The sequence below is a fragment of the Oryzias latipes genome, chromosome 6, assembly GCF_002234675.1.
Source record: "Oryzias latipes chromosome 6, ASM223467v1".
NCBI classification, from domain to species: Eukaryota; Metazoa; Chordata; class Actinopteri; order Beloniformes; family Adrianichthyidae; genus Oryzias; species Oryzias latipes.
This window is the reverse complement of record NC_019864.2, coordinates 8159747-8187654: the sequence shown is the minus strand read 5'-3', so window position 1 is coordinate 8187654 and position 27908 is coordinate 8159747. Positions and strand designations below refer to the sequence as shown.

General features: G+C 38.1%; 5 protein-coding genes across 10 annotated transcripts; 2 read left to right on the top strand and 3 right to left on the bottom strand.

Annotated features, from left to right (window-relative positions):
• Positions 1-669: 669 nt before the first annotated feature.
• Positions 670-8923, bottom strand: samm50 (SAMM50 sorting and assembly machinery component). The gene is made up of 15 exons (XM_023955595.1): positions 8764-8923; positions 7114-7224; positions 6334-6435; positions 6145-6232; positions 5918-6024; positions 5575-5705; positions 5122-5209; positions 3599-3727; positions 3314-3385; positions 3123-3209; positions 2783-2853; positions 1896-1963; positions 1661-1807; positions 1284-1425; positions 670-819 (listed from the first exon to the last, which is right to left on the bottom strand). Exons 1-15 carry the CDS (start codon positions 8782-8784, stop codon positions 774-776), a joined length of 1410 nt encoding a protein of 469 aa, XP_023811363.1. The 5' UTR covers positions 8785-8923; the 3' UTR covers positions 670-773.
• Positions 8924-9902: 979 nt separating this feature from the next.
• On the bottom strand, positions 9903-13108 carry LOC101163486 (EF-hand calcium-binding domain-containing protein 10). Of its 2 annotated transcripts, XM_020703804.2 has the most exons (5): positions 12935-13108; positions 12059-12223; positions 11619-11709; positions 11446-11529; positions 9903-9950 (listed from the first exon to the last, which is right to left on the bottom strand). In XM_020703804.2, exons 1-4 carry the CDS (start codon positions 13035-13037, stop codon positions 11481-11483), a joined length of 408 nt encoding a protein of 135 aa, XP_020559463.1. In that variant the 5' UTR covers positions 13038-13108; the 3' UTR covers positions 9903-9950; positions 11446-11480. The 2 variants fall into 2 exon arrangements, with proteins under 2 accessions (XP_020559463.1, XP_004069449.1); XM_004069401.4 differs by lacking the exon at positions 9903-9950 and having other exon boundaries at positions 11011-11529; positions 12935-13107.
• A 106-nt stretch (positions 13109-13214) lies between these two features.
• Positions 13215-14821, bottom strand: c6h12orf73 (chromosome 6 C12orf73 homolog). 3 transcript variants are annotated; one of them, XM_004069400.4, is made up of 3 exons: positions 14736-14821; positions 14029-14165; positions 13215-13712 (listed from the first exon to the last, which is right to left on the bottom strand). In XM_004069400.4, the coding sequence occupies exons 2-3, from the start codon at positions 14134-14136 to the stop codon at positions 13599-13601; spliced, it is 222 nt and encodes a 73-aa protein (XP_004069448.1). In that variant the 5' UTR covers positions 14137-14165; positions 14736-14821; the 3' UTR covers positions 13215-13598. The 3 variants fall into 3 exon arrangements, with proteins under 3 accessions (XP_004069448.1, XP_004069447.1, XP_011474097.1); XM_004069399.4 differs by lacking the exon at positions 14736-14821 and adding an exon at positions 14454-14628; XM_011475795.3 differs by lacking the exon at positions 14736-14821 and adding an exon at positions 14474-14623.
• A 223-nt stretch (positions 14822-15044) lies between these two features.
• LOC101162834 (G/T mismatch-specific thymine DNA glycosylase) lies at positions 15045-19572 on the top strand. Of its 2 annotated transcripts, XM_004069398.4 has the most exons (10): positions 15045-15173; positions 15677-16332; positions 16474-16670; positions 16779-16848; positions 17530-17665; positions 18279-18361; positions 18479-18573; positions 18655-18826; positions 18910-19049; positions 19171-19572. In XM_004069398.4, exons 1-9 carry the CDS (start codon positions 15163-15165, stop codon positions 19002-19004), a joined length of 1515 nt encoding a protein of 504 aa, XP_004069446.1. In that variant the 5' UTR covers positions 15045-15162; the 3' UTR covers positions 19005-19049; positions 19171-19572. The 2 variants fall into 2 exon arrangements, with proteins under 2 accessions (XP_004069446.1, XP_020559462.1); XM_020703803.2 differs by having other exon boundaries at positions 18279-18573.
• An 822-nt stretch (positions 19573-20394) lies between these two features.
• Positions 20395-27691, top strand: tdg (thymine DNA glycosylase). 2 transcript variants are annotated; one of them, XM_023955592.1, is made up of 11 exons: positions 20395-20526; positions 21051-21126; positions 22292-22458; positions 22877-23187; positions 23269-23338; positions 23539-23674; positions 23777-23859; positions 23936-24030; positions 24234-24405; positions 24561-24713; positions 26960-27691. In XM_023955592.1, the coding sequence occupies exons 2-11, from the start codon at positions 21068-21070 to the stop codon at positions 27085-27087; spliced, it is 1374 nt and encodes a 457-aa protein (XP_023811360.1). In that variant the 5' UTR covers positions 20395-20526; positions 21051-21067; the 3' UTR covers positions 27088-27691. The 2 variants fall into 2 exon arrangements, with proteins under 2 accessions (XP_023811360.1, XP_023811361.1); XM_023955593.1 differs by lacking the exon at positions 21051-21126 and having other exon boundaries at positions 20406-20526.
• Positions 27692-27908: the final 217 nt, after the last annotated feature.

Sequence of the window (27908 nt, the reverse complement as noted above, 5' to 3'; positions counted from 1 at the left end):
ACATCTAACGACAAAACACGGGGAAACGTCGTAGCTAACGACAGCAGCAAACACCCTAGCTAACGACAGTAGCTAACGACAATAGCTATCGACAGTAGCTATCGACAGTAGCAACGGTTACTAAGTCCTGACGACAAAGTGAGACGACCAAAGACATAGACAGTGGACACAAAAACAGATTTTTGGCACAAATGGAACCTCATAGATTTTTGGCACAAATGGAACCTCATACTGGTGGTTACAGGTTGAAGCCAGTGTTTGAGTATTCAGTGTTTTAATGGGACTGTGACTGTAAAGCGCTTTGGGCCGTCAAGGAAGCACTATACAAGAAGCCAAAAGTTTTACCATTTTACTCAGCGCTGGATATAGCTCCCTGACTGTTTCCAGGTAATTGGTGAAGAGCGTATATTTATATAGCGCTTTTTCTACCTTCCTCATGGGCCCAAAGCGCTTTTACAGTCACAGACCCATTCACCCATGCACACACACATTCACACACTCGTGGCGGCTCCGCCGCCGAACACTGGCGACAACCTTCCACCAGAGGCAGGGTGGGGTTCAGTGTCTTGCCCAAGGACACATCCAGGGCGCAAAAGTTATCAGTAGATACTCAGCTGAACCAGAATCCATCTATTCACAATTCCAAGAATCCTCAAAATATGAATGACATTTGACAGCCAGATAAAATAATTTTATTTAACTAATTTATTTCAACAATAGTACTGTACAAATCAGTTTCTCTTTTCGATGCATTGGGTAAGTCGAGAGCAGTTTCACAAGAATCGGATTCCTGCACCGAACTGGACCCCGTCACAAATCCTACAAGAGAAAATGAGTGTAAGAAATATCAGAGCCAACATAATAACTTATTCATGTAACATTTTTTCATGTGGTAAAGCTTTAAACAGATATTTTGAAAAAGCACATGTCTAAATATATGATGGAGACTCTAAGGAAGTACAAAGTACTGCTGTCACCAAAATACCCAAGTGTTAAATTACACTGCAGATACACCCCACCGTTGGCTTCAGAATGAGTTCACATAAGCTAATTTGTGTGTAATTTGTGCTTAATTCACAAAAAACTTAAATGAAAAAGTTGCCTTTACAGTCCATCTGATAAATACTTTATAATTTGTGCTTTTACGTTCTGATTAAAACACAAAATATATCCATCTTATCATGACTTTTACTCATACAAGCTTTCCTATTTAGTATTCTTACAGGTCTGTAGAATTGTTTTCCTCTTCTTATCTGAGATAGGTTTACCCTGAGTGTTCGTACCTGTCGCCACTCTGGACTCCCATGGGAATGCAGTAATTCAGCTCCAGTCTGGCAATGTTTCCCAAACGCAGCACAATGCCCAGTCCATATGACCAGCGGAGGCATTCTGCAAGTTTCTTCAAATGTGCTTGTGGCCCCTCACCTAAGTAAAGCCATACATGTTACTTCTTTCAAATTAAAAAAAAAATTGGTGTGCATAATTTCAGGTCAGCTTTATCCAAACTATTTTCACTTTACAAACTTAAGCCGAAATATTAGTGTTACTAACGGAAAAAAATACACAAACAAATAAGTGAAAATGGAATTCATCTCAAACATATGAGATTTAAGTGATGAATGTGATGGTATAGGTTTCCTTTCTTTTCCTTGATTCTCACCATAATTGAGGTTACAAAGGTTTCCAGCGTTCAGGAAGAAGTGGGTTCTAAACAGATCACCAAAGCCTCCCCTGCCAGGTCTGAAGGGAAGAGGTGTGTAGAGGTGGAGGCCTCCAGCCCAGTAGGCCTCTCCTCCCAAATAATCTCCTTCCAAATTAGAAAGGTCACAATCAGAGTCATAAAACAAATCCCACAACCTAATTGAATGGACTATAAGGTAAAGCTCTCATCTTACCATCACTCTGTGGGCCCATACTGTACATACTGAACCCCCTGATACTGGTAGGACCACCAAGATAAAACCTAGAGGGTCAAACAAAGACACATAACCTCAAAGTAATTCAAATGTATTTATGTAAAAGCTTTACATAAATAAAATTACCTTGCTGTCAAACAGTGAACTGTACATAAAACACATATTTATGTAAATGTAAAAGACATTTAGAATGTGACTAGAAAAAAAAATCTTTATGATGTTTTTTTTGTATTTAACATGCCCATTGATACAGACTGCTGCAAAAAATAGATGGTTTACATTTCAAACAGTAGACAGAGTCTTCATTTTCTTCTATTTCTGTTGTGAAAGTTTAAACTACAAGTAAATCTAAAGCCATTCATAATTTACTGGTGTACCAGATCATGTAAAAAGGGAGGAAAATTAGCAAAAAAAGTCGTAATGATTTTCTCTTAAACTTACAAATGATGATGTTAACATGCACTTGTTCTATACAGTAACTCTGAATCAGTGAAAAACAACATTGTGACGCAAAACATTGTTTTCTAGCAATAAAAGTCTTCCCAGCCAAAGAACTGGAAACAAGATACGGAAATATATTCACCAGAGTTGTAGTAAAACAAAACAGGAAATATGAACTGTCATTACAAATACAGTGTTTATGTTCTAGAATATTCTGAATCAAGTATCTATTACCTGCGTTTTTTCCCCTATAAAATGTTTGGACTGAGAATGCAACATGGGAGTTTGACATAAAGTCAGTTTAAATTGAAGTGTTTTATTCAGGATATAAGCTTTTTCCATCACAAAATCAGAATATTGGTGTGCACCTATTGTAAAGTTTAATTACAGGGCAGCCAATAAGCTGCTGCATTGCTTCTTCATACCTGTCTGCTATGCTCGTCTTCTCGACACCAAGAGGTAGCAGCAGGCCACCCCACAATGAGGCAGAAAGAACCTAAAAAGAAAGGTTCAAGCGCAAAGAATTAACAATAGCTGAGCAAACAGAACTTACGTCATCTTTGATGTAACATTATGTTTGATTTAATTAGGTGTTCCACTTCAAGATTTTATTCTGTTTTCCAAGTATTGGGTTACCGGTTAGTGATGAGTAAAAATAACTCTTTGCATTATCTACTTTAAAATCCTAGCTGGTAAATTAAGGGTGTGCTTCAATCGATTAAATCTGCCAAAACGGAGAACTGATTTAAAAACATTTAAACTTACTGAGTCCCAGAAGAGTTTTTTGTTGAGTTGGATCTCAAAATCCTCCTTTAGGAAACAAGCATCTCCTCCAGTGAAACCAGCAAGCTCCTAAACAAGCAGAATAGTTGTGTTGTGTACATTATTACAACTCTGTGTTCATGTTGTATTTAAAATGAATCAGAATTGTGATCATTTCTGTTTGAACAACAAACCTGATGGATCTTCAGTAAGCCCCCTTTTTTTGGAAGGATGGAGGAGTTTCTGGTGTCAATGACCATTGCATGCTAAAAAAACACAAGGTTTGGAGCGTTTTAAAACTTTTTGTCTGTTTTGTATTCCTTTTTCAAAATGTCCCTCTTCATCCAAATTTTTGGAAAAAGTAAAATAAGTAACATTTATAGATTGAATATACAAACTGCCATAAATTGTTTAACTGAAATGTGATTTAAATGAAATAGACGTTTTATATCTTTAATGTAAGGAGGATGAATAAAGACCGAAAGGGAGGACTTGAGGGAATGACCGCTCTCCTCACGGACAGCAAAGGAAGCAGTGTTAGCAAGGCAGCCCAGCTCTCTCCATACTCCTTCCCACTTCAAGGTTTGGTTGGTTTTCCACACAGGGAACTGTGGGGGACACAATAGCAACAAAAAAAAAAACATAATGTAAAGGACACAACATACATTGACATACAGTTTATTTGTGAACGGTTTGGGGTAGAGTTATAATGTCAAAACAGAATTATTTTTTAAGTTTTGAGATAATGAGGCACTCCAAAATGTCTGCTATCACTCAGCTTTTGCATTCACATAGATCCCACAATGCTGTTTAATTCTAATAGTCTTCCATACTTATCAGCATGCCATTATCAAAAGAAGACTTGGCCTAAGTATCAATTGCTTCGAGTGGCTTCGATACGGTGTTGTGACCCTTCTGGGCCACCGTACCTCGATGATTTACGGTAAACATGTTATTGTAACAATGACAAGCAATCTAAATGCAACTGGTTTGCATACAGTCAAAACTAATCTCATCAAATATTAATTTGAGCATTGGAATATTTTTTATTTGTTGTTAATCCTATTCAATAATAGTTTTGAGCACATTATTTACCAGAGAATAAATTATACATATAAAATCCAAAACTATGTGAGATACAGGTCCATTGGTTATATTTCAGGTTGTTAAGTGGGACCAAAAAGTATCTGTCAGTCCTCTGTTCTGCAAGTTGTCTCACTTAAAAAGATGACAGAGGTCTGTAGTGTTCATCATAGTGACAGAATGTTAAAAAAAAAAGAATCCAGTAATTTATTTTAGATTTAGTGGGACAACTTGCAGAATTGCTTGTTGCCAGACACTTTTTGCCCAGATGTCCAAATCCATGCTGCTTTTTGGGAGATCTTTGAGTTCAAAACAAAGACGTATTGCTGACCCAAGCACATCATTGAATCTATAAGGAAAGGTGCATGGAGTGGCAAAGCCTAAAATAGATACCACTAACACAAAAACATGTAAGGCTTGTGCAGAGAAATGTCTAGGCTGACAGGTAAAAATGCACTTTCCCATTCATTCTTTCTGTGAGATCTGGCAGTGAAAATGCTGTTTTTCAGCTGATTTTATTACTTGTGCCTGAATAAAGGCCTCGTCATCATTTGCAGTGATTAAGAATGAGCAGCTCTGAGCATTAATGTTTGCACCACAAAGTAATGTTTGCCTTTAAATACATCAATATTTAAAAGGTTATCCCCCTAATTTTGCAGTGCCCATTCCCCCAAATAAAAAGATCTGGTTTGCCCTCAGTACTGGCCCTGTCACTACCTTATGAGGTAGAACAAAAAAAGTATGAAAGATGTTGCATTATGTTACACCCTACCCTCTACAAAACAGCATAGTGGGACAAAGCAGGCACAGAGGCTGTCTAACGAGGTAATTCACTATAACAAGGCAACGACAAACATTTTAAAAATATAACTTTAACATCCAGAAAATCAATAAGAAGAACTTGGTGGATTGTTTTTACACTTATTTCTGTAGAAATTCCTCGATCCGTCTCTCTCAATGAGCTCCAAGGAAACTGGCCTGTCACTTTGTATGCATTGATGGAGAAACTAAAAGGTAAAAAGAGGAAAATGTTTCTTTTACAATTATTACACATTAAAAACACCTATGCATCTTAACTGCGCAATGTGGATCACTGATAACCTTTAACTCTTTAAAAGATAGAAATCAAAATTACCATGAATCTGAACTGATTCATGCCTAAATAACTATTTTAATCAGAGCAATTTAATTACTAACAAAGTTATGGTAACATAGGGGAAAGGTGAGAAAGAAAGAACACACACTTTTTTGCATGTAAACTTAATTTGCACCGCATTTTTTCCATTCAAAGTCTTGTGGTGTGGATGAGAATATCACTAAACGTATGGGTACTATACATTAGTTTGGTTTGACACAGCCACTGACAGCATACTTGCGCTCAAAGTGTCCAGGTTGTGGTTTAAAGAAAGACAGGCCATAGGATGTTTCTTTGGTTCCATAGGAAAACTGGAATGTCATTTTTTCTGCCCGACCTAGTGCATTGGGTAACTTTAAACCAAGTACCTGAAATGACAAAAAAAATGATTCTGATTAGGAAAGTGTAGCTTTTATATTTATAAATATAGCTCCCATGTAAAATGAACTACAATTTAAATATGTTTTTTGGTGAAAATGTCACTTTTTGATGAGAAATTGACGTTTGAAGCAAAAAAAAAACAAAGACACGATCCTGACAGGAGAAAAAATCAAAATGAGAGAGCCCTTTAGGTACTCACCATGCTTCCTTCATTATTTCCAACCATGGTGTTGTAGCTGCCTGTCAAGCGTCTCAGCTCGGTGACCTCAAAGGTGACATCAAGGCCATTTGGAAGAGCATGTTCACCTCAAGACGAGATGATGGACAAACGTCAACAAAACCATGTGATCACAGCAAATGTTTGCCCTGAACATCCTAAGGAAGAAGCTTTCTAAAGGTGCTGCAGTGGTTGATGCAGAGCATTACCTCGTGCGGTGTCTATGATGACCTCAACCTTTCTGAAGATGCCGAGACGCAGCAGTCTCTGTCGGGCTTCATGGGACCTACGCATCACCTGTATAGGTTTAAAAAAATATATGTTGGGACATCCCAGAGCTCCTTCAAACCACTCATTCAATGATCAATAAAAACATATTTGAGCTAACATGTACTCACATCAATCAAATTCTTGGCCCGAAAGACTTCAGCGATTTCATAGGTCAGCAGGTCCTCCTTAGTTCTTCCAAGACCATCTATGTGCACCTGCTGAACTACAACCTGCAAATACACAACCAAACCATCATTTACAACCTTTAGAAAATACTCAACATGCAATCTAGAAAAATAAAGAAAAAAAAACACCGTTTACCTACATCTAATAAAATACACTGCGCCATAAAAGCTTTTCCCAAGCTTTATATCAAGTATTTTGCCTTTAATACTCATTGCAGCTTTCAAGCCATACTTATGGGTATTTTTTATTTTTTTCTGCATCATATAAGATCAAAAACATCCCATCTGTGATCCCAAGCAGATGGAGCGAGCATTAAAAAATAATGTATTGTAATTTAAAAAAATGGTTCAAAGTCTCTAAAGATTTCAGATATTACACTCTTAAATCTTTTGACCTGGTCTTTATCTTTGTCAAAGCACTTTGTAAAATATGTTTGTTTAAAAGTGCTATTTAATAAAGTTGTTATTCTTTTTAGAAGTAGTTTTAGTAGTAAATTAATTGTCCCAATTACTTGGGCTGCTAAACACAGCAAATGTTTATTTCCAAAAACTCATTTGGTATTTAACACCAGTACTTCCATTTTAAATCTCTCCAATTTCTAAAAAATAAACACAAAACTGAACTGTATACTAAAGATTCCTCACGTTTAAGCAGTTTACCGCTATGCAAAAGTGCTTTTAGAAATTTTCATGAAGACTTTGATGCAGTGAAATGGGTCTTACATCTTTGTTTTCAAGAACTTCTTGCTTTGGCTCCTGTTGAACTCCTGGAGCTTCAATATCATCAGCTTGAACCCCCAACTCTGGGCCCTGCATGGGCATGGGGTCCAGGCTCTGCAAAATCAAAATGTCACAAAAGCAATTAGGTCAACAAATATTTCAGTTTCAGAAATATGAACTGATCAACTGTGAGCAGATTATTAGCGCTGTTTCCTGGAGTCATTGGGTGACCCTCATCCAGGGTCCCGCCTGAGGCTGATCTGGCTCCAATCTGCGTCCAAGTGGTTTTCTGCTGCTCCCACTTCTCTCTTTTCTTCAGCAAAGGCCAAAGGAAACCATCTCTGCGGCCCTTGTGTTGTTACTACAGGCTCTTTTTCAGTTGGCACCTGTTGTCTAGTTTCATTAATTCATGCTGCAGTTGACAAACATTTCCAATGCTCTTCTCTAAGCCTAAAGCGGAATTGTCTTGACCTTCCTATGTTTTAAAACCAAGGATCTGGACTTTGCAGGCTTGAAGCCCACGTGGGCCTATGCCATGATCCTTTCCACCCCCTAAAGAATCTGCCTGGCTTCTAGTACGGAAGTTGTTGTCATTGTGAGGTTAAGCATGAAGGGTCTGATGGGGATGCCATTCCTGACCTACAGAGTGGACGTCTGCATTCCATTACAGCTCCCTTGGTCAACACAAACAAATAAAAGACTAACAAGAGCAAGAAGACAACAGGCATCTCAAGAAAACATGAAACCAGCCATGACCACTGCAAACAAGAAAACCACATCATGGACTGGGAAAATGCTAAAGTCCTCCGCACTGAAGACAACAGACACCGCAGATGGATCATGGAGGCGGTGAAGATCCGAAAGCGAGCCCACACTTCCATGAACCGGGATGAGGGGGCCTACCTGCTTTCTCACACCTGGAGTAACATCCTCCAGAAGAAAACGGACATCAATGGGCGGAGTCACCTGCCAACGTTTGACAGGTGACTCCGCCTCAGTCTCAATCATCTGTTTTTATATACGTCACATCACTACCATTGGACGACTCTGATGAAGACGGAAGACATCCGTCGAAACATGTAAGGTATGTGAAAAAAAACACAATCATGTCTGATAATAGAAGAACCTAAGAAGTCAAAGCCAATGTCAAGACAGTCACTGAGATAGTGGTTCTATCCACTTCCAGTTGGTCCCAGTCAGATGTCACCCAACCAGCCACTTTTAAGCTGAACTTAATGATGCTTTGAGTATTAATGAGTTCATGTATCCTATTACTTCAGCATTTCTAGATATTTTTCCAGAATAATTTGCCTTTTGACATACAACCTTCATTGGTCTAAACTCCAGAACAGTTCTTCCATGGTTAGAACACCAAAACACAGCAGCAGCAACAGCCGTCGTCACTGTTTTTTAAACAATCAAAACAAAAACAGCTTCCAGTGACTCTGAGTTAACACCTCTAATAAATATGTGTACAATCTGAGCTGAGATCAATGTCTTCTGTTGTTTGAACGTTATAGCTATTGTATCCGAGTCCTCACAGTGGGGCCTTTTTGTACTCCAATGAATGCCGACTGTCAGACAGACAGACAGCCAACTCTCACTGAGAGAGGTCAAAGTCAGAGCGCGTGCGGCGGCCGGACCTGTCCTTACCCTGGCATGGACGGTGCCCATGCTGAGCTCCGCGGGGCGCTGAGCGGGAACGCGCTGGCGAAACTTTGCGAGGAAAAACGCAAAACTACTTTAACCTACAAGTCACCGGAGAGAAGCGAGGGACCTCCGTATAAGGAGGCGGCCATGTCACTTCCTGGCCACGCCCCTTTGGTGGTGCGCGTTCAAGACAGCAATGCTGCGGACGAACAGAGGCGCGTTCAGGGGCGCCTTCACTGGGACAGGGGCAGTTTGGTTCCATGGACATTTTTAGGTGACAACAAATTTAATTCAACACGTTTACTTTAAAGTTTAGAGCAAAACAGTTACGAGTATTTTAATACAACAGAGCTGTTTCAGAACTTTGGCAGAATGAAACTAATAAATAGAAAATGCAAATGCTTAATAAAAGTTAAAAACATGCTCAAAAATATACTATTTTTTAAAAGGGTTTTTTGATTGAAAAGTAACATAATTTTAATCACAACAGGTCATTACATGTATTATTTGTGCAGAAATTTTTTAAAAAGCCAATAATTTTTGTTTTTGGCTCTTTTGGAGTCAATACTAAAGATCTGGACAAAGCTCATTTGAGATGATTAAAATGTAAGTTAATGACTAAAGTTCACAAAATGCCGTTCATTTTTATTTTAATTAAAATTACAGTAAGTATAGGCTTTCTTAATTCAATTCAATTTTATTTGTGTAGCCCAAATTCATAATAACAGTCATCTCAATGGGCTTCGTACCGGTAATTGTAAGGTAAACATACAATCAAAAAGGATCATGTATGCATAGAATTCAATAGGATAATACTAAACTTTAACTAAACAGACTAAACTGGCATCCCTGCCCTTAGACCCTCCTTCGTGGTAAAGAAAAACTCCTAAAAAAAACGGATACCGGAAAAAACAAAGAAACCTCAGGGGTGTCCACATGAAGGAGGGATCCTCCCCCAGGGCGGACAGGCGATGTACCAGAACTCATAGAGAAGAATTAACTTATCTAACTCTACAACTACATCTTTAAAGTCCAGCAAATGATCTTCATCCAGATGAAGTTGGGGGACGGCTGGGGGCACAAGACGAACTGGAGACAGGATCCACAGCCAGGTGTAGAAGCAGTGGTAGAGGCAAGCCAGAGACGAGGTACACGGTCAGGTACAGGAGCACGGATGAGCCAACTGGAATCTGGAAGCACTCCCACTCCCCAGGAGAGGAGTGGGAAAAGAGGGACAGTACATAAATCACATTAAACCAAACAGAAGCATGGAGAACTAAATGATATCTAATGATAAATAATAGAAGAGAGGAGGAGAGTAGAAGTAGGCGAGAAAAGAGGACAGAACCCCCGAGCACCATAGCTACCCCAGCTTCAAACTTTTAGCAGCCTACTAACAACTTTATTGTTATTATTAAGTTTAATTTAAACAAATTAACAGTAAGGTAAATATTCTCTGAACACTAACTAGTCTGACAAGAAGTCTATCCAAAGAGGAATGTTTTAAGTCTAACTTTGAATGTAGAAACTGAGTCGGCCTCTCTTCCACGAGCTGGGAGTTTATTCCATAAAACAGGTGCTTGGTGGCTAAACGCTCTACCTTCAACTGTGGTTTTATAAATTCTGGGAACCACAAGCAGTCCTGCATTTTGCAAACAAAGTGCTCTGTTTGGTTAGTAAGGCACTAGGTCTTTAATGTAGGAGGAGCCCATACAATGTAAGGCCTTATAGGTTAGCAGGAGGATTTTGATGTGTTCTCTTCTGCTAGTTCCAGCTAACAATCTAGCTGTTGCATTCTGAACAAGCTGGAGACTTCTTAAGGAACTCTTAGGTCACGCTGCTAACAAAGAATCCCAATAATCCAGTCCAGACATGACAAATGCATGGATGAGTTTTTCTGTATCACTTTTGGAAAGTGTATTTCTGATCTTTCTGATTCCACAGGTGAAAAAAATGCAGTTTTACACACCTGAGATATGTGAGCCTTAAATGATAAATCCTGGTCTAATAAAACCCCTAGGTTTCAAACTGTGGAGTTGGAGGCTACAGCATACATGTTATTCTTCTGTGGCTTTTAAACATGCTGAATGCTCTTTTATAGCTAATGTCCTCCAATTAAATAGGTCAACATTATATTTTAGCAACGTGTTTCTGATTTAGCTTGTTATTCTTATTGAATGATTTCAATGTTTCTTAATACGGAATGTCACCAGAAAAGAATCAAAGTACACAGATGAGATGAGACACAGATCTTGCAATAAATATATGTATTTGTACATTTTTTAAAACAAAAAGTGTTTTCCTTTGTGAATTTCCTTTGGGCAAAAGTTAATGGTATAAAAATTTTTTTAAAAAGTCCTGTTAGCAATATATTGGCTTTTAGTTATGTGGTTCTGTTAAGAAAGTTACATGCTGTAAGTAAAAAAATAGTTTACAGTATAAGACAAAGCCCTTGAAAATAGGAAAGCCAAAAAACAAAAAATTGGAGGATTGATAAAAACTGTCAACAGGCCAGCAAACATTTATTCAAATAAGGTACAAAGATACTATTTATATTTAATATATAAACATTAAACCAAAAAAATCAAACATAAAAATATAGGATTTATGGTGGTCAGAACTTAATGAAAAGATTTTCATAACTTTGTTATGGAAGATAATAGAATGGATATTGAAGATTTTTACCATGTAAATAGCAGCAACAAGTGTTGAGAATAACATTAATGCTCGGAGTAGTATGCTGCTGAGTATCTCTGCAGTCCCCTTTCCCTGTTGAAGAAAATAAAAAAGACCAAAGAGACATTTGAGTGTGATAAAGCAATTGTCTGGCATGGAGGCTAAATAACATCTAATCTTACGCTTCTGCCTTGAACGTCTCATAGGATATTCTATCTTCGTTAACACCTTCAGGACATTCATCGATGTCCTTGATGCCAAGTGTCTTCATAGCTGGAAAGAAAAAGTAAATATCTGTGTTTATCCTCTGTGTTGGGATTGTTTAAAATGGTACTCCATCAACCTACTTAGTCAAAGTCAAGATAAACTTTATTGTCAATATCTATAATGTTTTCACATACATAGACATTGAAATTCCGTTTCTCTAAAGCTCCAGTCTAAACAGGGACTCTAACTTCAAATTACAAAATAAAATAAAATAGGATGGTAAAAAAATAAAGTGACTATGAAAAGAGAAAAATAAAGTGACTGTAAAAAGAAGAAAAAAAATAAAGTGACTGGTAGAATCTATAATATTGAAATCAACAGGGACTTTTCACAAGCTTTCTCAACAAACACGTACCCTGCCTGTACTGTGCAAACGTGATGTGCTTCTGTTTGGCTGGATCCAGGATTCCAAAGACTGCATCCAGGTTTGAGCTTTTCAACAGATGAGGTCCCATCACATTGTTGATCTGAGAAAGCTTTAGCAGCTTCAGCTGCTCAATGAGAAACTCCCTGGGATTATCTAAATCACACAAACATGACATCACTTATCTTAAAGTCCCACTCCAGGCATTTTCTGTTTATCTATTATCAAAGTGTTTCCAGAATGCAAAAAGCTTGTGGCCCACCCAGCATATTTTATACACGACAACTACGCTCTTTATCAAACTGCCTTTTTAAAATCACATTGATGTGAATAAGAAATCATTCAAAAATGCAATTTTAATCTTAAATTTCTTAATATATGTCTAACATAAGAAAAGTGCCACAAGAACATGTTAAAAACAGCAAAACACAATTTTCTTTAGAGGGGATCTTTAAATGTAACAGGCTATTGACTTTCCTGGCATAAACACATGCAAAAGAACATTTTTACCAAAAAATGAAATATTTTAATTTAGCCAAAAAGGAAAAGAAATACAAGGGGAACCAGAAAGGATTGTTGTGTCTTTTTTTAGTTTATCTTTTTCACAAAATAAGAGTTTTCCTCTTACATTTACTGATACATTCTTAATTGTGGACACCAGCATCAAGACAAAAAAAAAAACGTTAACTCTGTAACTAGTCTATCTACGCAACCAAGCAGTTAAGGATTTTTGTCGATACTTAAATAAAAGCTTATAATGGACTGTGCTCTTTCTTTGTGATACACTTTGAGAAACAGTTAAAACTGTCTTCGTGGTCAGTTTTTACACAAATGAGACTCAAACTATGAAGAAACGTAATATCAAACCGGGTCTGTAGAAGAGAAGCATGGAGAACAGATTCTCCACGAGTTCCGCTATTTTGTGTTTCCTCAAATAGTCGGCAGCGTATTTTTCCTGCTTTGTCGCCATCTTTCCTGTTTAAGGCTGTTGCTAGGATACCGGGAAAGACCTAGCGAGAGGGCCTTCCGCAGACGCGGGTCACTGCGCAGGCGCCACCCGCATCGTCGCTTGAATGGCGATCATTTAGCAAAAATGCCAAAAAAAAGTCCCGTTTTTCAAAAATTGGTTAAAATAATACAAAAAACATATATTAAAAAAAAAACTTTATTTACAAAGATGCAACAGATAAACAAAAGCACTCCAACTTTGTTTTTTTCACAAACTTATTTCACAGAATTGGTGTTTTTTTTATTCACAAATATTTTAGACCTCTATGTTTACATAAAATACTGACGAAATTTTCTTTTAATTATTCAAAACAGATAAGGTGAACTGACAGCGAAGTCATTTTTAAATTAAAGATAAAGATTGTTGTCTCAAATAGACAACTCAAATGCACATAAATTGTATGACGATTCGTTTTTCTCATTCAAAGCAGCCAGAAGAGTCCTCTGCAGTCTTTAAAACAACTCCCATTTCTCCAAGGCACATTTGAGAAAACAGCAGAACCATTCCATTGAGAATTATGTTTTATCTGTCATCATTTTCTCCTTTTTTAAGTGTCTCAATTGCTTTTTCTCTTATCTTGTATCCTTGTAGTTCAGTCTGGAGTTCTCCAGGTTTGGGTGGGACCTCTGGAATACTCTGAAATATGAAGAATAGACATCAAAACAAAACCCAAATCTTACAAAAAGCTGTTTTTTATGCTCACATGATGCCACTAAAATTTGACAAGTTAAATATGAATCTTGTCTTTATATGGGGGGTTAATATAAAACACATCCCCTTTAGAGACAGACAACATTTCCAGGAGATAACAACATAAAAATTTGGACAAATTGTATTTTTGCCCAGTCCACATGATATAACTATCCAGAAATGTTATATTTCAGATTACATTCAGGGTGAATTCCCACATCATTTCCATGAAAATCTGCAATATCATAGGGTCATCACTGACCAGATCTGGCAGGTAATACTGGTGCACAGCCTGAGCCCCGGCAAACATGGCTAGAACACTGGCTCCAAGCAACCTTAGATATCGAGGCCACGACACACCGGCTGGCATCTTTACAGCCTTAAAGGAAGCAACTCAGCCTGTGGAAAAATGAATTATTAGATTCACACAATGCGTTTAAAAAGTTGACACTAAATGTTACGGAAGAAACTGATCTTTCGGACCAGATCCGAAAAAATACAACTAAACTGAGCATTTAAGCTATCGTGACCAAAGTTACTTAAAAGAGTTCATGTACTAGTTTAATAGGCATAATTATTATTGTGTTACATGTCATGTGTCCTTATGCAGATCCTGTAGGGCAAGCTGCTCTAGTAAAACAAAATTAGTTTGGGGTCTAGTTAATGAAAAATCAAATATAATTTTACCTAATGAAGAAAACCCATACCTCTCTTGGAACAAACAAATTAGTTATAACCGCTCAGTAAAACTCTTTTGATTATTATCCACAACCAGCAATCTTGAAAACACAAGAAGGGTGACATTGCTTAGCTAACGCAAGCGTGTGTAAAGAGCACTCCCTCTGTATTTTTTTCTTTTTACAGCCGCTATCCAGTTCTACTTTATCTTTTCCTTTAATATTATGTCCTCGCCTCCAACCTTTGTATATTTCTGGTGCTAATGTTAAATGATACACAAAACTTGCTTACTGCTAATTGTTGACTCCCTAGAGATGACTTGAATCGTGGAGTGGTGAGCATGTTATAATATTTTATCTTCGGCGGATTTATTTCTTCTACGCATTAAATTCATGTAGTTGCTTTGAAAATAGCTGTATATTGCGCCGCCTAGTGATTACATCGGAATGCAAGTAACATAATCTATTCTAGGGATTTCCTGATAATACAGAATACATAGCAACAAATTTGTGCTTATGTCAATATATATTTAAATTGTAAGTGTAAAAACAAAAAATAAGACGAAATCTTTGCAGTCTTGTGGAGATACGGTGTTCTCAATGCAGTACACCCTAATAACGCGAGGGGGCGGTAAGCAACCATTTACCTCGAACAATGTTCAGCGTTGAAATGGTCTTTGTTTTTTAGCAGTTTCCTGCTCATTCCAAACCTCAAAACAATGTACGACAGGTATGGATCAGTATTTCTGTAGTTTGAAAGTTTTGATTTTGTAAATATTTCCTGGAGTTTCTGAACGACAGCTACAATTTGCAGGGTTAAAAAAATATTACTGTTAGCTTAATCTTACTTTAGCATTGCTCATTCGCTTATATATGTGTTCGTTAGATTTAGGCGATTTTCATCTCCGACATCTATTAATCAATAAATTCGCCAATAGCGTTTATGTTGGACTTGGAGGTTCGCATTTTTAATTTTATAAAGAAATAATTATACATCTATCTCAGAATTATGTATTTTTCTTTTCTTTTTTTATACTTGTAAATAACAAACAAGATTTAAAAAAATATCAACATGATCTGTTTTTTTAGTCATACATGGTGAGACTTTTATTTTATGAAGTAACATTTTCTATAATATATAAATAATTGTTTATTTTTGTTTGTTTTTTCTGACTTATTGGGGGATAAGAGATTTAATTGATTTTTTTCTTTGTTCTCTTCATTCATTTCTAGTTACCAGTATGATCAGCATCATCTTGAGGAACAGAGTGTAAATCCATATTGCACCATGGACTATTATTCTGAAAATCCTACTGAGGAGTCTGTAATGAGACAGCAGGCCATCCACCAGGATCCATCGGTTCATCAGGAACCTGGTTACAGCAGCTATCTTCCACCCTCGAACCACAACCAGGTGCATCACTGCCAGCAGAGCTTCAGGGAGCATCAGTACCAACATCATGCTTCAGCTTTGCACCATCAGCAGCAACAGACATCAGAGTTTCAGCATCAGCACCATTATCCTTCTTCAGCCTTGCACCACCACCATCATCAGCAGCAGCAGCAGCAAACTTCATCTGAGTTTTACCCTCAGCTACAGCAGAATCCCTCCGCTGCATATAATCCGTACCATCAGCTTCAGCAGCAGCTTAAAACTGAGCTTCACCCTCAGCAGCACCGACCGCATCCTTCAGCCTTATACCACCCTTACCATCAGTCCCACCAGCAGCAACAGCTTAACACTGAGCAGCACCCTTCAACTCTGAATTACCCTCACTATCAGATGCAGGAGCAACCTGCACCCCAGCCCCCCCCTCAGCACCAGTATACAGTGCAGCAGGGAGGGCCAAGTATTCAGTTCAAGACTGAGCCTTCTGATGTACCTCAACGTAAATAACCTTTTCTGGTTTTATTTTTAATTTGCTGCTTATTGTTAAAGATGTTTTACTCTGCGCACACATTACAGTCAGATTTACAAAGGCATGAACGCTCTCCAGAAGGATTTTAAGACTTTTTTTTTTCTGTTTTAGCTGTGACACCAGCAAAGAAGAAGAGAGGCCGGCCTTCCAAACAGCAGGTAGAAGAAGAAACACTTGAAGAGGAGAATGACATTGTAGCTGCCAAAAAAGCCAAGAGGACTCTGAACCGCTTTAACGGCATGTCAGTGGAAGAAGTCATGGCCAAAACTCTGCCGGATGTCATCACCTACAATTTGGATATTTTGATAGTAGGTTATTGCAGTTTTAAGAGAGAGTTTTATGTTTGTCATTCTCAAACCATGAATTTAGTCTTAAACAAATTTCTAGAGTAATCCATCCCTTTTTTTCCTCCCCAGATAGGGATTAATCCAGGACTGCTGTCAGCATTCAAAGGACATCACTACCCAAACCCAGGAAATCATTTCTGTATGTTGAAATTCCATTTCAACCTTCCAGACAGGCAGTAGATGGGAGTCAGTTGAAAAGCTTTTTCATTTTCAAACTCCTGCGTTGTTTTGGTTCAATATTTTCTTCTGGATTTGTCCAAGGCAGTCCAACAGAGAAACTAGGGCTATGTCCAAACTCCTCACTACTCCGTAAACCTTAGATAGTGCAGGACTATCCAGTGCCCTACATCACAATGCAATTCAGGCACATACTCACTACTTTTTGTTCTAAACGCCAAATATGACATCACAAATTTCCCAACCTAAAAAGATTAGAACTTTTTAAAAAGATATTTATGAATCAACTGTGTTCTGGCAATTAAAAACTTGGATGATTCATTAAAAGCACATTTACGTACATTTTTTATATGACAAACACAATGTATTGTGATCTATATTCGCCAATCTACTAAGTATTGACGCAGAGACTTCTGGGAGATTTCCAGGGCACAGAATTTTGGAATTGTGGATTTTGGATCTCCCAAAAAAATGATAACGTCCTATATAGTGCACTAAGTAGTGAGGAGGAAATTCAGACATAAATCAGTAGAAATAAAGCAAGACTCACTGGCTCACAGAAAGGACCGTGAAAAACAAACACTTACATTGAGCTGTTGTAATGTTAATAGTTTGAAACAGTTTTTTTTTTTTTTTGGGCCAGGGAAATGTCTATTTCTGTCTGGTCTGACTGAAGAGCAGCTCAACTACATGCACGATCAGAACCTGCCAGAGAAGTACAGCATCGGCTTCACCAACATGGTAGAGAGGACCACGCCTGGAAGCAAGGACCTCTCCAGGTCAGGAGGGAAAAAAGAGGGTGCCAGCTGCTCTCAGTGTTGCAAAATCAGTTCATTTAGACATACATTTGCTTTTATAGTTTTTTTTTTGGTTTATATTGTGTGTCTGGTTGAGTTTACACTACAGTGAAGAAGTAGCCTAATAGGTTGTGTCCCATTTAGCGAGCCTGTGGCCCCCTGCTAAACAAACAACATCTCTTTTTAAGACTGAGTGGCTTTGGGACAGCATTTCCTACACACAGATTGGAGTCAGTGCCCATGCTTTGTGTGCAATAAGAAAGAAAAACTTGATGTACTTCATGATCTCAGTCTGTTTTTCTGATACCTGGAAGTGTTTTGTCTTCTGTTAGCATATATAGGTTTTCCTTCTATCCTTCCTAGCTGCTTCATGTGGAACATCAAGGTTCTCTGTCCCTTCCACACATCCATCACCTAACATACCTTATTAATGCTGATGTAGAAACTAACGTCACCCTTCATTTATTCTTCCAACAAACGGCTGTTAGTAATCCGTTTTTCAACAAGAATGAAATGGATTTACAGGCACATCGGAGAATGTATGGGTTAAAGGATTGGACTGTTTTTCTTGGTTAATTTCTTATTATTGTCTCAGTAAGGAGATTCGTGAAGGAGGTCGACAGTTACTTGAAAAGCTGCAAAAATACAAACCATTAATAGCAGCTTTTAATGGCAAAGGTAAAACATATTCTGTCGCTGAATTTTTGTCAATCTGTGCCTACAGCATTTACACAACAAATGATGAAGACCGAAGGTTTGGATGTAACGCTTTTAAATGTACTTTTTCTTTTGTAGGCATTTACGAAATCTTTTGTAAAGAAATATTTGGTGTGAAAGCCAAAAATCTGGAGTTTGGCCTGCAGCCCTACAAAATCCCAGAAACTGAAACGGTATGTGAAAGCCGGAGCTTTGACCGACGTGCTCTAAGAGCCGGTGGTGTTGAACAATCCTCTTACTGCCTGTTTTCTTAGGTTTGCTACTTGATGCCATCATCAAGCCCCCGCTGTGCACAGTTTCCACGTGCACAAGATAAGGTACATTTTTACATCAAGCTTAAGGAGCTGCGGGATCAGATGAAAGGCCTGCTCCCTGGCGGCGAGGTGGTGGAGACGCAATACTCTTTTGACCTGCAGCTCGCTAAAGGTTGGTTGGAAACTTTAGTCTCCAGATAAAAAAAACACAATTTAGAAAAGAATAAAAGCTTTCATGTTGTCCTATGATTGCAGAGGATGCTAAAAGACTCTCAATCAAAGAAGAACAAGTGGATCCAGAGTATGAAAGCTGCACTGGGCTGCAGACAGAGCTGAGACAAAGCAGCTGATGCTGAAGAGCAAAGAAAAGTGGACCAGTTTGCCTTAGCACTCAGGTATTGTGCCATTTATGTTAGGGTTTTACCACATATTTAAAAAAGATGAAAAATTTAGGTGTTGAGGAAATATAAGTTTGCACTTAAAGGAGTGTAATTCCTGTCATGTAACCTTTTACAGTATCGGCTTCAGCAGGCATGTCCGAAGACGACCCCATCAAGGACCTCCTGAACTCGGGTTGTTTGTTCATCAGAGAGGCAAAAATCAGCTGATTGCGAGACACCCCAGTGATGAAGACAAACCTCATCATGAGAGAAAAAGATTCTCAGACTTTTATAATTCCACACAATGAACTGCAATCTGTTTACAGGCATGAATTATTGTTATTGTTTTAGTAATGTTTATTGCATTTTGTAGGTGATGTTTTTAAATATTTATTTTGAATTTGATAACTTCGCTTTGTATGTTGTTTTTTATTTGTGAAGAAAAGTCCTTCACCTGAACCCCAAGAATTCATTATTATAACTTGTTATTAACTAACTGTGCAGCATTAATAAATCTGGAAATGTAATTGAATATAAACTTGAATTGTTATTTGTCTTTGTGCCACCTGTGTCTAGATCGAGATGCAAAATGTTTTTGGAAAAAAAAAAGCTTTCTGTAGCTTATAAAGAACAAGAACGGTTAGTTTGGTTTAAGTGTGGCAAATTCAGTACACTAGTTTGCTGTAAAAAAGAGCAGAAGAAATTGTTTTGCAGTTGTAACAATTTGAAGTCCAGATTATTATCCAGATTGCATATAAAGTTTTAGAAAAGACAAAAATACAATATCATTTTATTGATCCCTCAACAGGGAAATTTAAAGTTTTAGTTGTATTTATTGATATTATTAAAAATACAGACACACATTTCAATAGAGGAAATGTCATATAGAAATATGCATATTTGAATTAATTAAAATCCACAAAATGTGTAAACTAGAAATGAAAATACAAAAAAGAATATTATATTTAAGTAGCTTGAATCAACTATAATGCATAAAATACAAATTATTTTATTCTTTTTTATTTTTTAGAAACAGGTAAGATGTTTTCATTGTATTATAAACATCGTGGACATGTTGAAAGTGCCAGATTTAAAGTACATTTAAAGTACAAAGCCGCCAATACAAAGCAGTTTCAAAAAGTTAGGAGTCCAACGGATTAAACCATTACAGGTTTGAGCATGTCACGCACTTTGCATTTTTCTATTGCTTTACTATGTAGCAAAAACCTTTGAAAACTCTTGATTTTAAAAACATTCTGCCTGTATTTTCTGGCTTTAAAAATAAGGCTGCCTTTATAAATTCCACCTAACAGCAACACACAGTTTTCTTGCTCACCCCCATTTCTTTGACTTGCACTCTTCCAGTGTCAAAGTTGACCGGTTGTGTTGTCACCCCTTTGTTGCCTCCGTAGTGCCGCATTCTAATGAGTCGATGTGTGTTACAGTTGTGGTCATAGAAGAAACTAGCTTGGATTTGATCCGATCGAACGAGGTATGTTTGGGTTTCTAAATCACAGCCAACTATGTACAGTTTGTTGTGGGGTAAAATTTAATAGGAAGCAAAACCGTTCAGCCATTCCAAGTTAGCCCGCCTGCTAGCTATTGCTAACATTAGCTTTGCTGAATATATGAAGTGCTGAATAGGGATGGAAAATAAAGTGTTTTTATTATTATTATTATTATTATTATTATTATTATTATTATTATTATTATTATTATTTATATAAAAAGACGTTTTTAGCAGTAGTTACAGTCGTTTTTCAATTGGGTTAGCTTGGTAATTATAAATAGTTTGCTAGCTTGTTCTTGCTCTTCACTACTGTTTTTCTTCTTTTTATAATTAACGCTGTACACATATAATACATATGTTATATGAATATACGCTGATGTTTTTGTTTCGATGATTTTGTCTGTAAGTCCGTCGGTGCCATAGCACATACATTCAGCGTAGTTTTTAACGATGAAACATCCTATTTTTGTTGTGTGATTTATCAACGTGCATGCTATGTGATAAAGTCAAAGCCAGCCAAAAGATGGAAGAAAAGATGAATGGATCTCTGCCTGTTGTCTCCCCGGAGTATCTTCACCAGTGGTGAGTCTGCCTGCTCACCATAGCGGCTAGAAAGCATCTTTAACAGTAAAGACTAATGAGGACTGATGAATCAAAGCATGTGCACCTTTTGCCTCGGCTTGACTTTTAACCCTGTTTGTTGTTTTTATTTATTACACTTGGTAATTAATAACTACTAAGCTCTTTACTTGGTCAGGATCTGTATGGTTATTACAGTATAACTACATGAATATGTGTGTTGATCGACTCATTGAAGTTAAAAGTTGTTTTTCCTCATATTTTTGACTGGGCTCAGTTTCATTCACTTACATCTGCATCAGCTGCATTACTGCCAGACGTAGGGCCGGGCATTATGACCTTTAAATTAAATATAAGATTTTCTTCACACCAAATTTGATATTTGATTTTTTTTTCTTCCCTTCCATTTCCTTTTTTTTTTTTTACAAATGACAGAAAATACTTATCAAAAACTCTTTTATTTCAATATCCTCTTTGGGATTTGACCTGAATTCAAAGTGGAATAAAATTAAAGTTGTAAAAATGTTTGCAAAGGTGTTTTGTGAGCTGCTGCTATTGAGCATCTCGCAGAGAGCAGCCTCTGTTTCTGGGGTTGAAACGGATCCGTCATACTCTCACTTCTGGCAGCAACAGCCTTCAAACAGAGTTTTCAGTGTGCGGTTTGTTGCTCCACATCGGAAGCCACAAAATTGAACCAGTTCTATATCACTGAAGTAACTAATTTTTGAGCAAGCTCCTCTTTGCTAGTTGCCATTTTAACATCTGTGCATTGTAAGAAAGGAACAGGCCGACCTTACTTCAACAGTGGAAACTGTAGAGAGCAGAGTGCTGGGAGAGAAAAAAATCCAGATTTATCTAAAAAAAAGTCTTTTTTAAACAGCAAATTCAAATAAATTGACAAAATTGATTTATCCCCCATAATCACAGTGATGATCACAGCCCCACCTACTTTGAAATACTTAATTCAAGAAAAGGAGACTTAATCATGTAAATCCACAGACGTATTATGAAAATATTCATCTCGTTTGTTCTTAAAACAGTAAAGGTTAAACAAAAATAAGCAAAAGAGCAAATAAATGTATCTGTTTTTACTCAAATTCCTTTTTATGTATTGTTTGATGTATTAGTGCTCTATTGTGCTTTTATTACTGCTGAATGTTGACCACAGGGTTCAGTCTGCCCAGCAGTTCCAGGCTCTCCAGGCCCAGTACTCCAACTTCAACCCCAACTACCAGTTTTCCCACCCAGAGAGTCGGACTGCAGAGCCAGCCGCGGCCCACATGGCCAACCCAGACGGCATGACGGATCCGATGGAACCTGCAAATCTAGTTAAACGTACTGTAGTACATTTTTAAAAATCATTCTTATCTAGATGTGTCTCATTTACACAAAGTTGTAAACTCAAGCTTTGAATTAATAATAGCTTTCTTAGCTGGTTATTTCATTTTGTAAGAGGAAGTCGCTTTAAAAAACGGGATCTTCAGATGTAGCCTTGGTTTTTAGCTTAAACAAGAAGCAGAAATATGTCAGCCTTAATTTTAAGGGAGACTGTCAAAAAAGACAGTGACACCATTTCAAATATGTTTTGTCCGCTTAAGTAGGTTGTAGTGATATTGACTAAAACAGCAATTGAAAGTTGTTGTAGTGCTTTCAAGGCATCAACACAGTTTTTGGTTGGTTTTGAACATTAGCAGCCGGAACTTTAAAAAGTTGTTAAAGATGCAGCCTTTTTTTTTTTTTTTCATCATAACAGCTCCAGCCAAGAAAAGAGGCAGAGCAGCCCAGCCCAAGGAACCACGTCCACCCAAGCCACCCAAAGTCCCCAAGGCGCCAAAACCACCCAAGGCGCCAAAACCACCCAAGGATCCAAATGCCCCTAAAGCAAAACCTGGTCCAAAGCCCAAAAAATCCGCCGGTGCTCAAGCTGACGGAAAACAGGAGAAGATTGACGAGAGCTTCAAGAAGGTGAAGAGGAAAGTGGACCGCTTTAAAGGGATGTCAGAGGAGGAGGTCATGAAAAAGACTCTTCCAGACCTACTGGACCACAACCTGGACTACGTCATTGTGAGATTTCATTATTAACTAAAGTGATTGTGATTGCAATGTTTGAATGTTTCATTTGACCTGATAGTTGTTTGGTTTTAGATTGGTATCAATCCAGGGCTGATGGCAGCTTATATCGGGCGTTGGTTTCCGGGTCCTGGGAATCATTTTTGTGAGTAATAATTCTAATATTATATTAGTATGTGAATATTTAAAAAAATCTATTTAGCCATAAAACAGATTGTACACTTTTTCCAGTTTTTTAAACATGTACTTTCCTTATTTTTTTAAACTACTCAATATCAGCTGTTTTGAGTGAGCTATGTATAAAACCTATTGGAGATGATTGCTAAAAAAAATGACCGGTTACAGGGAAATGCCTGTTTCTATCTGGGTTTACTGAGGATCAACTTAACCACATGCACGACACAACTCTGCCTGTGAAGTACAAAATGGGCTTCACCAACATGGTCGCCAGGGCAACACCAGGGAGCAAAGACCTGTCAAGGTATTCTTGTTGGACAAAACCCATGGACTGCTTTTAGCAGGAAAAATCAAAATGCAAATAATGTTTTTGAAACAGCATCAAATTCTTGCTCCTTTTCTACAGCAAGGAGTTGCGTGAAGGAGGCAAAATTCTAGTAGAGAAGCTGAAAAAATACAAGCCCCTCATAGCTGTGTTCAATGGAAAATGTAAGGAATCTATTATAGGCAGAACAACCGTTAAAACGTTGTAACATGTTGTTTAAGATCATTTTTATTTGTGCAGGTATCTATGAAATGTTCTGCAGGGAGCTGTTTGGAAAGAAACCTCAAAAGCTGGAGTTTGGTTTGCAGCCACACAAGATACCCGACTGTGATGTGGTGAGTTCACGGATAGTTACATTTACGAATTTGGAGTGTTCTCTCGCAGTGTTTAGGTTTGCTTCTGCCTTCAGATGTCTTTTCATTTCCGTGGCAGACATGTTTTGTTTTTCAGTTTTTTAACAAATTCCCATTTGTCTTAAATGAGCACAAACAACTCCAAAGCCGGAAACGACTGACTCAGCACCATTCTTGTTTCACAGGCGCTGTTTCTGATGCCATCATCCAGTGCACGCTGTGCCCAGTTTCCACGTGCTCAAGACAAAGTTCACTTTTACATCAAACTCAGGGAGCTAAGAGACCAGCTGAAGGGCGTTCGAAGAAACACTGAGATTGAGGAGGTTGACTACTCTTTTGACCTCCAGTTGGCTAAAGGTAATGTTGGTCTCCATTGAGCCTGGGATGTAATATTCCGGTTCACAAAGTATTTAGTGGTCACACAAGGAGATTCATAGACATATTTTGGATCATGGTAAAAAAAAAAAATCCCATTTGACGTGCATTATATGGTTCTCATTTCACCCCAACAGAGGATGCCAAGAGGCTGGCAATAAAGGAGGAGCAGTATGATCCTGGTTATGAAGATGCCTATGGCGGAGCATATGTGGAGAAGACAGCCGAAGAGGGCCAGGCGGAAGGCCAGAGCAACGGTCACTGTTCATTCTCATCTGCTGAAAACAAAGGTAGTCAGAAATGACTGATGACATGCCACAACAGGTGTTTGTTTGCTGAACAGTTAACTAAGACTAAACCATTAATAATCTATTTTAGTTTCATGTGATACAGGTAGGTTTTACCAACACAGTTTTGCCACAAAAAAAGACTTAAATCTATACATAATCCAAGAATTTATACTTTTTTAAAGACCCATTCCGATGACCATTTTAACGTGTTCTTGTGGCATTTTTCTGATGATGGAGGACATACAGTATATGAAGAACATTAAGCTCAAAATTGTTTTTCTGACAATGTCTTTACTCAAATCACTGTGAATCAGGAGCAGACAGATGACTGTAGTTGTGACATAGAAAAAAATACACATGCTACAGTCTCCCTGCTCCGTTCCATTCTGATGCATCCACTTGTATACAAATAGATTCATGTATGTCTTTGTTTTCCTTCTCTGAGCTGGAATCTGGATCTAAACCAGGCGTTCTAAAAAAATTTGTAGCGGAGGGCCACATTAGAAATTTGACATTAGACTGGGGGCCAATTTTGGTGGAAAAAAAAGAACAAACGGAAAAAGTTGTTTTAATAACTTTAATGACCAAGTGTCATTTGTACAGTTAACCAGGCCCTCCAGATGTTTTTCCGGAGGTTGCTGTCCAGATCTTCTTCTCGTCTAGTAATTGTATCATCTGATAGACTTATTTCCTCAAACTTTTTCTTTTGCTCTGGACAAACAATGTCACCTACTTTCTATAATGTTTTTACAAACTCCCCGTCACTGAAGGACTTGCTATGCCGGACCATTTCCAAAGCCACAACGTAGCTACTAGCTTCTGCCACAGCTTCACTGGATTTACCCATTTTTGTAAACATCTGGTGCCTCATTGTAGTTGTTGGAACTTATTTTGTGCTCCTCGCCGGTAAATTTGTCATAGTTTTTATGATTTGTAACATAGTGACGATTTATATTGAATGCTTAAAGCACTGTATTTACCTGCTTGCAATCAGGCACATGACTTTATCCAGCCCATGATGTACGACAAAGTAAGTATTTGTCCACTTAGCTTGAAAGCACCTTTTCTCCTCGCCAACACGACGTTTTTCCTCAAAGGAACCTGCTCTGGCTCTCTTTAATTGAGGGCCACGAAAAGTCTTCCCGCGGACCGCCATTGGCCCCCGGGCCGCACTTTGAGAACCCCTGATCTAAACTGTACAGCTGCTTAGCTCCAATATTGCTCACCATTTCTGTTTAACTGGTAATGTTGGGTTGGGGGTGTGAAAAGCTTGCATGAGAGCTTGCATGAGAGTGTGTAAACAGAGAGCTCTCAGTCGTGGGTGACAGGAAATGGGGGGGGGTTGCGTCAGACCAGAGATCCTGCCCTCAACTCAGAGGTGAATTTCTAATGAATAACTGTCTCTATGTGGCAGCCATCGTAAGTAGGGGTTAATGGCCAACGAAGTATGCATTATCACTTTTTAACGCACGCCGCGGGTTAATGGCCTTCGAAGTATGCATTATCACCTCGGTTTAAAACCGAGGTGATAATGCATACTTCGAAGGCCATTAACCTGCTTATACCATGGTCACTTACAAAAGAAATAAATATTAACCAGTTTTTAGTCCTTAATTCTTGTTTTTTTTCCCGATTTCGATCGCTTTTTCCCCCGAAAAGCAGACTGTTTGTTACGTGGCGCACGCGCCGCACGCACCGCTTCAGTCAAGATTCGGCGATATAAAGCAATATATAAATGCTGATCGTCCCGATGGGTTGAATAAAGCATCAGTTCAGAGAGAAAGTTCTCCTCTTACCGCTGGTTTTTGTCCAGATGATGAAGCTAAAGGTTGTTTTAAAGAAGCCGGCGCAGTGATACAAAACATTTAAGACAGGTGACCGGAACTTCTTTTTGGGGCATGTGGTTATCACTTTTTAACGCACACCCAGCAGCCAATCAGAATCGAGTATTCACCCGGACCATGGTATAATCATAATTAAAAGACCACTGGGGACACATTGAAAATAAATTTAAAAGATGATCTGAGTGGGACTTTAAAAAAAATCTCTAAAGCCTCTGCTTCTTTGTTTTGATAATCTCTTTTGTAGATTGCTTGAACAGGATTTTGTCTTAAACTTGGCTATACATTAGTTGTCTCAAGTGAAGTGTCTTTTTAATCTTCGTCTGGAGTTAAAACCCTCCAAACTGTAAAAATGCTTCATGGTTAACTCTTGGAGTTCAGTTCTTGTGTTTTTTCCGTGTTCAGAGGGAGCACAGGAAGCAGCCACGTCACACACTGCAGAGGGCCAGCTTCCAGACGGACAGTGGATGACCCAGTCCTTCGCAGATCATATTCCAGACATCAGCGGTGGACCAAAACAAGGCAGCGCGTGAGGGAAACGTGCAGGGACCAGCTCAGCTCTTTACCTCACCACCATGCTTAGATCTTTTTTTTTTAGTAGCTTTTGAGTGGAAAATAGCCACATTTAGGACTTTGTAGATAGAAATTTGCAGAATATGCTGTCTGCTTATTTTATTCTGTTTTGGAATCTTGTATGTATTTAAGATTGTCTTCATTGCAGTCTTTTTTTTAATGTGAAGCTGGGGCTGATGATTGAATGCTTTGAAAGAACGCATCATGTGTTATAGCATTTCTTTTTTTCTGTGCTGCAATATGTGTCAACATTAACATCTGCTGTGTGGACAGTAGGTGACACTGGTTACTTGATAAGCCTTCCTTAACAGTACCTACCTGGATGTTTCTCTGTCTGCAGGAGCGTTAAGATGTCAGTACTGTTAAACACTCATGGTGCTATGAAGTTTGGGGGCTCAGCCACAACTGGAACTTCTTAAATCCTTTTAATGTCATGTTACACAACTGCTAAGAAAAACACTTTCATTTGAATCTTATCTATGTTTGCTATGTTTGTAAAAAAAAAAATGTAATGGACATGGAGTTTTATGAAACCTTTTTCAATTAAAAAGTCCTGACAAGGTTTTTTCTATGTTTGCTTTACGTTTTATTTATCTAGTAAATAGGTTGTAGCGTTTTGTCTCCACGTCTTAAAAATTAACTGCTAACGCATTCAACAAGCATGGCGTTGTGGTGGTATAGTGGTTGGCACTCTGGTTCAAATCCCGGCTGGGTTCTCCCTGTGTGTTGCATGTTCTGCTCATGCCTGTGTGAGTTTTCTCCAGGCGCCTTGGTTTCCTCC

What these genes read in the sequence shown, in the direction of transcription:
- LOC101162834 (XM_020703803.2), top strand. An exon ending in ACAATTTGGATATTTTGATA is followed by an intron (nt 16,671 to 16,778) that starts GTAGGTTATTGC and finishes TTTCCTCCCCAG; the next exon opens with ATAGGGATTAATCCAGGACT. An exon ending in TGACCTGCAGCTCGCTAAAG is followed by an intron (nt 18,827 to 18,909) that starts GTTGGTTGGAAA and finishes CTATGATTGCAG; the next exon opens with AGGATGCTAAAAGACTCTCA.
- tdg (XM_023955592.1), top strand. Translation starts at nt 21,068, where the DNA reads ATGGAAGAAAAGATGAATGGATCTCTGCCTGTTGTCTCCCCGGAGTAT. An exon ending in AGCTGTGTTCAATGGAAAAT is followed by an intron (nt 23,860 to 23,935) that starts GTAAGGAATCTA and finishes TTATTTGTGCAG; the next exon opens with GTATCTATGAAATGTTCTGC. An exon ending in AGATACCCGACTGTGATGTG is followed by an intron (nt 24,031 to 24,233) that starts GTGAGTTCACGG and finishes CTTGTTTCACAG; the next exon opens with GCGCTGTTTCTGATGCCATC.
- samm50 (XM_023955595.1), bottom strand. Translation starts at nt 8,784, where the DNA reads ATGGGCACCGTCCATGCCAGG. An exon ending in GAAATAATGAAGGAAGCATG is followed by an intron (nt 5,706 to 5,917) that starts GTGAGTACCTAA and finishes TTGTCATTTCAG; the next exon opens with GTACTTGGTTTAAAGTTACC. An exon ending in AAAAACTCTTCTGGGACTCA is followed by an intron (nt 2,854 to 3,122) that starts GTAAGTTTAAAT and finishes CTTTCTTTTTAG; the next exon opens with GTTCTTTCTGCCTCATTGTG.
- c6h12orf73 (XM_004069400.4), bottom strand. Translation starts at nt 14,136, where the DNA reads ATGCCAGCCGGTGTGTCGTGGCCTCGATATCTAAGGTTGCTTGGAGCC. An exon ending in AGTATTACCTGCCAGATCTG is followed by an intron (nt 13,713 to 14,028) that starts GTCAGTGATGAC and finishes TTCATATTTCAG; the next exon opens with AGTATTCCAGAGGTCCCACC.
- LOC101163486 (XM_020703804.2), bottom strand. Translation starts at nt 13,037, where the DNA reads ATGGCGACAAAGCAGGAAAAATACGCTGCCGACTATTTGAGGAAACAC. An exon ending in GTTTGCACAGTACAGGCAGG is followed by an intron (nt 11,710 to 12,058) that starts GTACGTGTTTGT and finishes TTTTCTTTCCAG; the next exon opens with CTATGAAGACACTTGGCATC. An exon ending in GAGACGTTCAAGGCAGAAGC is followed by an intron (nt 11,530 to 11,618) that starts GTAAGATTAGAT and finishes TTTCTTCAACAG; the next exon opens with GGAAAGGGGACTGCAGAGAT.